This window comes from Gavia stellata, chromosome 2, assembly GCF_030936135.1.
Source record: "Gavia stellata isolate bGavSte3 chromosome 2, bGavSte3.hap2, whole genome shotgun sequence".
NCBI lineage: Eukaryota > Metazoa > Chordata > Aves > Gaviiformes > Gaviidae > Gavia > Gavia stellata.
Genome location: NC_082595.1, coordinates 51,562,774 through 51,575,485, shown reverse-complemented (window position 1 = coordinate 51,575,485; position 12,712 = coordinate 51,562,774). Strand labels below are relative to the sequence as shown.

Below are 12,712 nucleotides of genomic sequence, written 5' to 3'. Positions count from 1 at the left end.
TTGATTTGAGAATCTGCAAAGGAGAAGCTCACTGAACATCAGCTTCTTTCAGGCAGAACCAGCAACTCCTGTACCCTTTGTATTTAGGATGGCAAAGATGGGCAAGTGAGACTTAAAAGTATGCTGACTTTGTTCTACTCTCTTGAAGCATTTGCACAGGGAATATCTGTGTCAGTGGAATCCAATCCAACATATGTTAAGACAGTATCCAGTGGTGGGTTCTGAAAACTAAGTCATTCTAAAGATATTTCAGCAAAACTGAAGAATTTTCAGATACTTAGCAAAAAGAACAGTGAGCTAGGTAGAAGGTTACCATTTTCTCTAAGAGAGCATGTTTATGGCTTTATCAGAGTGCTAACCAGAAGGATCCAATCCTGCATGCCTAAGATGCATATGCATGCACCTGAATCCTAATCTATTCCAACACATTTTTAAAGAAAACAGAATTCAAGACAGGCTAATCCACCCTTCTGCAATAAGGCCACTTATATAATAAAATCACAAGTATCTGGAGCTTCACTTTCATTGCTTCTGTAAAACAGCTTTGTGCAATCTTTGTGACAATTTCTTTCTCCACATTATTTCCAAGAGAGAGTGCATTATGCATTAAAAGGAAGAAGGCTAAGAGGATTTTTCCAAGGTTCTTTCTGTTCTTTTCCAGTCTTGGCAAGGCTACAGCATTAACTGCCATTTTTATCTTCCACCCTGTTGAGATAAACTTTTAATCTTTTAATGTGGAAAAAACAAGAGAACTAATTACTTCCTGATTAAGGGCATTTGAATGGATTTTTTGTATTACAAACTTAAATACATAAAATAAGTGAATACTATGTTTTTACCATTTTAAGACATCCTGGGGAGACACTGAAACAATCATGAAAACTTTAAAGAAAACATCACAAGCAGAATTATAAGCAGGTTTCTGCAGCGATAGGTTAATATCCAAAGTTGCAGACTAAGCTTACCTCAAGAGATTAATGTAGATACATAGTCTGACTGTATTTCTTAAAGCAGATTATTGCTCTTTGAAAATGTTACTGAGCCAATAAGGTTGAGCCGATAGAAGTGAATCCAGTGCCTTTTGGTTGTCATTTTCAATATAGTCCATTACAAATTTTTATGAATAACTTCATATGCTGGCTGAATTTCCCATACATTATAAGAAGACGGATCTTAACATAATTATTTGAGAAAAACTGAAACATTGCAAAAGGCAACACAAGGAATCTTAGAAAGTTATATAGGGCATGCTAAGAGATCTGGAAGCTAAAAATGTACATGTAGGTTGAATACAATTTTCGCTGGTATCACATACAAGCTTTACATGTGCTCCAAAAGAGCTACAGTCTCTTGGACTGTAGCAATTGCTTTCTGCTTTTATCTTTGGAGAAAAACAGAGCTGGATTTATTTTACTGTTTTTAAATCAGGATGAGAGGTTCTGAGGATTTTCTGTCTGATGACATCAGTGGAGTATATGGATTTTACAGAATGGTTCATGTATTTGTTATATAATTCTCATTACAATGTCATTCCTGGTTAGGAAAAGCCACTTCTGATTGGAATAAAATCCAATTATTTTTATTACATCAGAATTTCTGTAGTAAGATTATCTAATACATATTAACACTCCTGGAAGCATATATTTGCAAATGGTAGTTCTCAGTTTAGGATTTTTGACTTCCATGAGGTTTGTTTTTTCCTTATTCAGGTCCATTTTATTACTATAAAATTAGGAAATACACTTTCCCAGCAAAGCAAACGACTGCGTGAGTTATTTGAAGAGTGTTGATAAGCTTTTCATTGCAGGCAGAACTGTATGCTGTTTGTGGTAACAGACATCACCAGCCAAAGCAGACTTCATATTTTAAAGAATAGAATGGTGGACTATGTATCTTACTAAACCTAACCAATAAATTATATCAAACATGAAAAAAAAAAAAAAAATCTATGATCAGGATTTCAAAAAGAAGTGCTTCTCAATTAAGAATTTTGAGACTGACTGCCTATCTCAGCACAAATTCTAATATTGCATTCAAGAATATTCTCCATTCAATGAAAATCTGAATACTGAAAAACATCCAGTGAGAGAGTTCCAGTAATGAACTGCTTAGGTCTCATGTTCCCCAAGTTCTTTGAAGGTCTCAGTCTAGCAAGTATATTCAGCTTAGACTAGTATGCGGAGACAGGGTTGCATCTACCTTAAAACACAATTGCTTTTTTAAAATAAAAAAACACACTGCTGAAGGAGAAAGCTTACCTTTTACATACCCTATTTACTGTGCTCATCTGAAGCAAAAAACTCAGATTCAATGCCTATTCAATGCATAACAGATTCAGCCTAAATCTGTGACTCCTAGGCTGCATGGGGTACTCCTCATGGAGTTTGTCAGATGAAGATTTTTCAAATTCCTTTTCAATGGAGGAAGTAGAAAGAGAAACAACTCTGAGGCCTATTGTTAAAGTGCTCATTTACAAAGAGACTACAGTTTCAATGACCAATTCAGAATTTTATGTTTATCAGTTACTGGGGAAAAAATGCAAAGGAAGTTATGGATTATTATATAAACAAATAGTAGTCTGTTTTTAAAGTGATTCTCTGTTCTTTAAAGAATGACTGTGAACTCAGCCCAGTTTATAAATAAGTAAAAATTCAGCTGTAAGCATTTACACTCAGAATATTTTGAAAAGTGAAGTGAATGAAGATTTACTGTCAAGCCCTGAGAGCTTCTTGTGAAGGAGTACAGTGGCTTTCTAGATGGTCACTCTGAAGAGTCAATCTCTCAGCAAGTCTCACATACAATCACTAGTTTAGTTCCATACTGTTAGCACTCAAAGTTTCAATAAAACAGTTAATTGTACTTGAGACCTTCAGACTTGGTAACTTAGGGTCAATGATTGGTAGGGTGTCTTCTGTCTAAGAGGTGTTACTGGACTGAGAAATTAGGGGCAAAGAGGGGGGGAAATCTCTACTTTCCTCATACCCTTTCAAAGATAGATATGAGCATACCTGGCAAAGCGGGGGAAGCAGAGAATTACCATTTACCTGAAGAAAGTATGGTGCTCCACACAAACCTTCCATAATCTTTTAGCAGCCCGATGGTTTGGCAGTTTGAACCCAATAGTGCTCTCAAACTGTTCCAGCTGGAAAGAATCCACAAATAAATTAATCCATTTCCTTAAGCTGGCTATTAACTAGTAGGCAGAGTTCAGATAGTTCCATTACTGTAACAAGCTGTAATTCTCCTCTCATAAAACTTCGTAAAATTAAAAAAAAAAATAATCAGAATTTCCAGCCTTTTAATAAAATTATACTTGGCAGGCTAGTTATGATGGATAATAATCACATTATCACTTCCTAGCTGTACTAATTCTTTTGAGAAATCCAATAATACTTTAGTGTTCCTTGCTAACTTTCTGACTAGCTGCCCAATGTATTTATTTTTAAACTGCATGAAGTAATTGCACTGCAGGTTGTGCTGCACACTTTCCTTGGATTTAATAAAAGTCTGAAAACTCTACTGCAGTGTTAAGCTTACCTGATTTGTTTTACTATATAATAGTTTCTTCGCAAAAATATTACATCTGTGCACCATCAGTGGGTGCAAGAACAATAAATCTGTGTTCCAAAACTTACAGAACTATAATATTCATATTGTACTATTGGTATTTAGACTTCTCTTTTGTTTTATTTATTCACACAGTAAAAGCTACCTTAAACATTTTAGAGTATAATTTAAAAAAGCATTATAGTGTTTGACATTTTGCTTTTGCAAAATTTCCAGTTACAATTTGTTCAAAACGTAACACCACACCACCCCCCCACCCCCCCCTTCAGGAACTCCCCAAAGCTTAAAATGGTATCTGAAAAGAAAGTTAAATTCACTATTTCCACAGCAGCTAACACAAAGACTTATAACGACCTACAGGACAACTCAAGCCTTTGGTTACACCCATACAACTAGATGTGTTGACATTTCGTGAACAATTGTACCCAAGGAGGACAAGAGGCTGGCTCTCCCCCAGGACTGCAAGTTTGTATAGACAGTAAGAACATGGCCAGTGTAACTAGCTTTCCTTGTAAAAAAGAGTTACTGGATGGCATCTATTAGCAAAAGAAAACAGATTTTCTTCTCGGTTTGCATTTACTGATCAAGTGTTTAATACAATCAGCAGAATTTGAAGAGGAATACAAAACCCTCTTAAGTTCTGCTTGAATCCAACATAAGCCTGTGAGGACATCTGGGAAAAAAAATGAGGATGTTACCTTGTTGCTGGATAGAAATCATCTCACAAAAGAAACAAGACAGAAAGGTACTACTTACTTCTGCTGGCCTGACTTTGATGTAGAAATTACTTCGCTTATAGGAAATCTTCAGAATTTTTGGCCAAGCAAAGCGGTTGATCCGGAGTCTATCTTTGTAAATGAGCAGTCCATTAGCACATACACCCAGCATGATATCCACACCTTCAGAATCCTATCACGTATGAGAATTTCATAAAAATCAGTTTAATAACAGTCCAAACAAGTAATTATCACTGGCATACCTTGAGGGAATAATGCAACTGGGTCTTATTTCATATTCAAAACTGAAAGACCTTGACAATTTGATTCTTAAAGCAGAAATAGCCAAGTATATTAATTTTATAGGAAAGGCTTTGGACTCTAAGTAATGGCATTGGCACTCATATGCCATTGCATATGCCACAGTTCTGGGAAATTCTTCAACATTCTGGCAATAGGGACTAAGTCAACAACTTACAAGCAAGGAAAGGTATGGTGGGTGTGCTACCAATAATTTCAACAAATATTAAAAGAAGAAAAATTTAAAACAGGCCTTTCCAACTTAAAACAGTCAGTGAAAGCCTGAACAAGTTGGTGATCATGGTGATCTTTTACAGTTACCTACTATTCCAGTAAAGATATGGGAAGTAATGGATAGTTGGCTGAAAATGTCAATGTAACGATTTCAAAGTGCTGGTGGGCCAGGATTCTGAGCTTCTGTTCCACTGACAGTGTTTGATGCAAGATTTACAGGCTACAAAACTAATCACTTACTGATAAGGCTTCGATACACTGTACCGCTACACAATACAGCAGAATCTCATGTCCTCCCCAAAAACAAATCAACTACATCAAATGCCAATGCTGTAATTAAAATTTGATTCACTGGCATAACTAACAGCTAGCTGCAAGCAGATCCTGGCAAACAGCAGTTCTAATGCTTGCAGTTACTTATCTATGGCAGAAGAAAGCTCCAATAAAACTCTAAAAAATCTAAGTTCCTTAAAACACTACAGACCAAGTGAACTGCCACACTGCACTTGTATTAAAAAAAATGAATAAATGTTACAGACATACTTAATGTATGTGAATAAAAATTTAGGTATGTTTCTTTCAAGTGCTTCTTACAGAACACGGGAAAAAGACTATGGAAAATTGCAAAAACAAGTGCACATTGTTTCCATATGAAACAGAATTAAACAATGTTTCTCCAGTACTTAAAAGTCATGCTTTTCTTTTTTTAAATATAGGACTCATGCTTACAATGCATTAATTTTCCTAATGACCTGAGACTCAGGATTTGTATGAGGGAGTGGGAGGTGGTTGGTTAGTTGGTTTGTTGGTTTTTTAACTAAAAAAATCGCCCTAAAAATGCAAATTTGATTTGACTTACCCAGAGGAGTGGAAAAAGCACCAAAAACCACCCTCCCCCAAGACCTACGTGCCCCTCTGCTTTTAACTCTCATGGTATTACAAAAACAATTATGTGTTCTTTTAGGCTTTACTTTATGGCCCCAAGTCTACTTGGCATCAAAAGTCTGACATTTAAAATGTACTTAGCCGCTGTTATTAATAAAATATTATTTCTAAGCTGCACATACGTCTATGCATTAAATAAACTTAGATTTAAAATAAAATCTCTGGATGTTAGAGCTGTAAACTGAGTAATTATCATGACCAAGAGATAAAAGGCTTACAACTAAGAATTGAGGGTATGAAATTTTTTTAATAATCTGTATATACTATGTTCTTTAATACTAGGCATGCCTATCTTAAAACAAAACAAAACCAAACCAATCCCCAATACCTTGGCATGATGTAAATCCACTCCATACATGGAGAGTCTCTTAGCATTTTCTAGGAACTGGGAATCCGCCTGTGCTGGAGTCAAGCCCCTAAAACCATTGAATAAGCCTTGAGTTTATTGACAAAAGAACTGAGAATCAAAACTGAGTGGAATCCTGGAATTCAGACACATAGAAAAACCTCAGTTTGTAAGGTATCAATAGCATTTTTGCTCTAAAGTGTTCTTTCAAAGCATATTATATTCCTTTAGTAGAGATTTCCACCTTCACTCTTTTAAAATATTTTAGCTGTATGTTGCTTAAACTAATTCATGTGCTCAGATAAAAATATTTTCTCCAAAAGTTCTCATCTGAGATATTAGTGAAGCTACTATTTTCCAACTGAAATTTTCAAACACATGAAAGTAAGAGGTCCTAGTTACATAGCAAAAGATCTCCAAAGAAACAATAACTTCAGCTTAGCAGTTTTACAAATACTTTTAAGAGAATTGACATAAACGTGACAAAGCATGATGATTTAATTTAATCCCACTGTATCTGACACACCTGTGTGTTTTGTGTAGCTCAGCAACTTTCTCTTCCATTTCTTGAGTTTGATTGGGTGCAAATTGGAATTCACTGATGTAGTCACTGCTGTGCTCCTCCGGGTCATGATCACCCAGCTCAGCCTGCAGGGTATATGAACCAAGGAGGGCATGAGTCACAAAAGAACATGGTAGTCGACCAGAAGCAATATCCTGACGAAGCTGTAGGCACAAGAAATATCTGCAAGACAAAGGAAAGGGGAAAAACAAACAAACAAACAAAAACAAGAACAGAGAAAGTGTTACCAATGGCAGTTTGAGAGGTATGGCAGAATTTATTGAGATGTATGTGAACATATAAGCATATTTTAAAATAAGTCAATGCATTAATGATCTGTTACACCTTATATTATTTGAGCATTATTGCCACACAGTAAATTTCACTTCCATTTTAAAAGTCAATATTACTTTCATAAATAACCCGAAGAGCAAGAAAAGTTCTGATTTCCAATATAAATGAATGAAAAAATATATCTAGTTTGTAACAAAAGCTAACTTAGAAACTCCTTCATTTCACATACCTGCGGGTATCTAAGGTTTACAAATAAAAACCCATGCATTTCCTTTGAAATTTCCCTTTGGCTTTAAAATTCTAACTTTTATATCCCTTGCAGTTCATGAGATAATCAAGTCATGTAACACAGAAGAAATACGGCTTAGTACTGAACCCATAATTGCCTTCCTAAACCATCGATGTATTAGAATTTAATATTTCAGGAACTGTGTACAGTCTTCTACCAAATTTAAGAAGCTAACAATCAGTAGACATCCTACCCTAGCACAGATTTTTAATGTAAATAAAGAAAAGTTTTACGAGTGAAGCTTAAATTTTAAGGAATTTAGCTTTAAGCTATAACCATAAAAATGCTTTTATCAGTTGAACACGCAATTGAAAAGTCAACCAACTTGCCGAAGATTTTCAAAGACAACACAGACAGCTTCTTTTAAATACACTGCATGCTAAATGCCTTAGACTATTTGTAGTGATATATCAACTACACACTTGTGTAACTGTCTCATTTTGTGCAGAAGACTGATATGATGGGATGTGTGGTAACACATATCCTGCCTCAGCAGAGTCAGCTAACTCCAAACCAAGACTAAGTGCTTAGGTTTTCCATCACTCCTGAAAAAAATGTGAGACAATTCCCTGCACTCTACTCACTGGTTATGTCAGTCTCACAATGCTACTTTTTAGGTGCCTATTTATCCACTGCGTTCTAAGTACTTTCTATGTAAGAGCTTTGGAAGATAATTATTTTCAGGTTTTATTATGTTTAATGCATATTATTTAATTAATAATTATTTAATGCATAGGTATAAAACTGTGTTTTCGCCAACCTAGCCTAGATTATTACTGAATTACCTTGGATCCCTTGAGCTTCGCTCTTGGTATCAATATCCCCACACCCTGATTTGCTAGATAATAAAGCAGCAGCCTGACAATAAACCACTGGCTTCTTTCAAATATGATCATTCGCATCATTCGCATCTTAACCTCCTCCCCAAGTCATAGCCCCACTTATCATTAAATTCTTCTTTCTCAGGTTTCTTCCTGAAGTTTTCAGTTTGCCTTTTCAACCCCATTCCAAAAAGTGGTTGCTATAAGAACATCTGTAGTATTCTACAGTAATAGCCAAACCTGTTACAACATGGAGAAACTGAACAAGAAATTTTACATGGCCTTCAAATCAGTAATTTTTAAGTTTAAAGTTAGGAACTATGCATACCTAGTGATATCTTCAGTCAGCTGTGAAGGATCAGGAGGGTAAAACTTCACATTAAAGGTGAATATCCAAGGTAAACCTAAACATGGGAAATACCTGATTGTTCATCTCAAACAAGTTGAAGCAAGCAAAGAAAAAACCTGACTGAAAAATGTTAGGCAGTCATATAAATCTTAGATCACTGAAATCTTGAAGAAACATTTTTCCCTCTTTTTACAGTATATTAGTAAGAAGCATAGATTATTTTCATTATCAGGTAGTAACTCATACACACGCAGTGAAAGATAAGCATGTTAAAAATTGTTTTCAAAGAATGTTTTGCAATAAGTTATGTAAATATCAGAGTAAGTTTTTAATTTGAAAACTACCATAATATATTAACACTTTTAAGATACTCTGCGTTCAAGGACACTTGCACTGAATTTGTGTTTATTTCCAACTCCTCCAAGGCTAACAGTCTCCCCCTGTTTAAACTGACTGTTAGTTTGAAGGACTGTACAATAACTATGAACACGAGATATCAAAGTGAGGTCTGTGTTGCATACAGCAGAAAGGTAATACCTAAATTATTCATATTCATAGAGAATGCATGGAAGACCAAAAATATTAGCCATTCCTCCTTTAAAATATTGTTTCTGAAACAATACTTTTAGCAACTATAATAGCAATGATATTTTAAGTTTAAATTCTCATGTGTTACAACTGTTAAAACCACAAGCATTTTTTAAGCAAGAGCATGCTTAAAACTAGATTAATAATAAATTGTTGCCTTTTGTCATAGCTCTAGTTTTAAATAAATTTTTGAGATTTGAAAGCTGAAGCCACTCATCAATAATTAAAATACATTCTCAGAATGTTACTCTACCAGTATTGTAACACTATGTGCAAGAGGAACACATTGATTGGAAAGTACTAATAACTTGACAAAATGTAGAACTTTCCTAATTCAAACAGATTTTATTAAGTACAATGCAGACATACAGATGTAATAGAAAATCCCAAAATAGGAGCCTAGGAAAAGAATTTAATAGTTTGGTTTTGCGTGCTGCTTGAAAGCAAATGCAGTTGAGCTTTATGATATCTTGCCAAATGCAATGAAAGTAACACTACAATGTAGATCTGCTAAAAATGATAAAGAAAAAAGAAAATAAATCAAAATATTATCAAAACAATTAAGTAGCTATTTTTGCCTTCCTCTTGCCCCTTTTCTCCTAATACAAATAATATTGTGGTGAAAGACTTAGCAAAAATAATCTTTGGTAAAAAAAGGTAATCATTTTATAAAGCTTGTGAATGATGAATTTTGGACAGTAAACGATTTTAAAAATCTGGCCTACATAGATAAATCATGCTTTGATGTATTGTGAATTTTAACAATAAAAAAAAAAAAAGACTGAAATGCCATTTCCAACATTACGCTAGAAAAGAGTGCTGGCATTTTTGTTTAAGGTTGTTTTCTTTAAAAATACCTATTTTAAAATTTCACAGCTGTTAAAGGTGAAGAGGTGCTTTGTGTCAAAATTTCTGTGTCTTTCAACATTTCAAAAATTATTTCAGTTTTTCAGAGATGACTATTCATTGGAGCACTTCAAATTTCTGCTTAAATGTGAACCTCATTCTTAACCTGGCTGCTAAGTCACTATTTCCTTTTGAGAGTTCAGGGTTTTAGCATATCTTAATGCTCCCAGTTATCAATTATTTGTTAAAACAGTGATAACTTTGCTTACAAAATAAGGCAGGACTCCTTAAATGAGAAAGACTAATTTATCAGCTGTACACATAGTACTGAATAGGGTAAAATATGCCTTACTGCATCATCTACTGCAATCCAGTGCAAGACAAAATTAAGACAAAAATACCTTTAAAAATGTCTAACACTAATGAATACATATAGCATGAACAAACAGAATTGCAGCTGGAATAGATTAGCCCACTTCCATCATTCATCTCCCAGGGAATTAGCATCATTTAATGAAAAGCTGCTGTTACTGAGTAAGCCAAACTGATGAAGAGAAGCAACTGGGCTTCTTGAGAGTTGTCACGTTAACAGGGATGTGGGACAGGGAGAGATGGATGAAGGATGTGTCCTTCCACACAGGTACTAAACCAGTCTTCAAGTTTTCCTGGAATGAAGGAATTTTTCCTGGCCTAAAATTGTAGTTAAACCAGTCACAGATAAATTCCTGCTTAACCTATTTCTCTTTCTTGTCAGCATTTCTACAGTTAGCTTTCAGCAAGCACGGTAGCCAGGAGACCTAGACACCGTTTGAAGAAAAAAAAAAAAAAAATCTATTTTCTTTATAAAAAGCTAAAAAGAGCATAAATCCTCTGAATCTACAGACTATGTGAAAAATTTCAGTGTCTACTCATACTAATTCCCATCCATAGAAAAAAATACTGTAGTTGACTTTCTACTAAATATTTTCCAAACAGTTACTGACCTTATATTTTGCCTGATGACTGAAAGCACATTTATCCCCTGAATATAGACTAGCAAGTGTATTACAATGAGCACAGTCTATATTTATACTTCTCACTACAGCATACTGTTTATAGCCACATAATGGATGCATACAAACACAGTTGTCTTCACGCAATAATGCACACTATTACTGGCACTTTGACTTGGTGGCCAAGGCAAAAAAAAAAAAATCTTATGTTTAAAATTGTATTTAGCATTCTGTCCCTGATAAGACTCTCTGTTTTGATGTTCAATAATATGGGCTATAGAAATGTCAAAAATTTTTCTAGCCAGCTTGTTACCCCAAAAATGCTTCTGCGGCAATTTTAGGCACATTGTTAGAGGAAAAGAATGCAATATCACCAACCGGCTAGCAGCGTACAATTAACACGATTCATCACATTCAAACTGAGAAATCAGTGAGGTTTATTTTTCCAGTAAAGACTTTTTCTGGCTTTTACTGATGACACCTCTGTGCCTCAGCTAACTTTTTTCGGGTACTGTGTGATGAGGACAGATACACTGCTCACAGACAGATGTAAAAAAGCCACATAAAATAAAGAACCTTTACTTCTTTTATTTTCTTGAAGGTAACTTAAGCAAAATTATAGAAGAAGTAGATATATATCCAGTCCTCATTTTCAAAAATACATTAAAAAAACCCCAGAGTTCAGCCAGCCCTAGTTGGACTAACAAGATTCAGCTCACAAACTCAGACATCTCCAAACTGCAAAATCATTCTTTATAATTAGTATAGAGGAGCACTTCTGCAGGACAACTCTTCCCTGGCACAGGTGCTTATTTCTCTTCACCACCTATAAGCTAGACTCTAATGTAATTAGCTTAGATTGAAATCAGCTACAACTTTTACAGATATGTATTTACATAAAAGAGATGGAAATAAAATAAAGTAACCCTGCATAAAGTAATGCCCATATTTTGATGCCTGAGCTTAACTGTGTTTTGTTAGCATTATAATCAAACAGCTAGAGCTGTACATTTAAAATTCAAGTCTATTCCCTAATTAATTCTAACTTCCCTTAGCACTTTAAATACGAACTTTAAATTTATTAAATATTTTAGTACACTGTGTTGAAAAATTCTAAACTCATGCTTTATTATTCTCACAGAATTGTATTTATGAATTCATCACCATTTGGTCTACTGTGTAATTTGAAAATATACATATTTAACCATATCATTATCTTTCCATATCATCCTCTCTCCTCAGCAGTTAAGATGTTTAGGCTGTATTGCAGAATATACCATAGAACCAATGTCAAAAATCCATCTCAACTTCACAACATTCCCAGAACTACCTTAATTGTTGGCTACCTATGTCTCAAAGACAAGGCCAGTATTCCATTTGGCTGTTTTTAAGTTTCCCAATCTGAATGACTGGATGCCCATAAACAAAAGGATTTGTTTATGCTTATACCATCACTATATGCAAGCTGAAATTCTCATTTTTGCAAAAGCTTGAATCCACTTTAGGTGTAGCAATTTTCAAGAAGATCGGGACAGAAATGTAATTACCCCACCTGTCCCTGATTGAATTAATGAGAGGTTTTAACACATGCCAATGGGTATCCAATTACATGAGTTAAAAAAAGTCAAGACTTAATTTTCCTGAAGAGATCAGGCTGGCTGAAAGCAAACAAGCTTTTTGCCATCTTCGTAGCCCTAAGAACTGAGCCAGTAGTTTGTGGATCGGGTTCATTAGCCGAAGTAACATTGGTAATTGCTGAGGTCCAACATAATTGCCCAGCCAAAGGCCAGCCTGAACAAATGAGAGATCACATAGAAGGCCTTAGGACCCTAACTTAGCATGAGACAGCCTGATGCAGAACAT

At 34.9% G+C, this 12,712-nt stretch overlaps 1 protein-coding gene across 5 annotated transcripts in view; it reads right to left on the bottom strand.

Annotated features, from left to right (window-relative positions):
* The window catches only part of EPB41L2 (erythrocyte membrane protein band 4.1 like 2), a 124,630-nt gene that overhangs the window by 32,625 nt on the left and 79,293 nt on the right, over positions 1-12,712 (bottom strand). For all 5 annotated transcript variants that reach the window (XM_059829682.1, XM_059829706.1, XM_059829689.1 and 2 more), the window contains exons 6-10: positions 8,403-8,478; positions 6,635-6,853; positions 6,091-6,178; positions 4,324-4,476; positions 3,045-3,142 (exon numbers count right to left, since the gene is read on the bottom strand). In XM_059829682.1, coding sequence (XP_059685665.1) covers positions 3,045-3,142; positions 4,324-4,476; positions 6,091-6,178; positions 6,635-6,853; positions 8,403-8,478 — 634 coding nt within the window. The remainder of the gene's footprint in view (positions 1-3,044; positions 3,143-4,323; positions 4,477-6,090; positions 6,179-6,634; positions 6,854-8,402; positions 8,479-12,712) is intronic.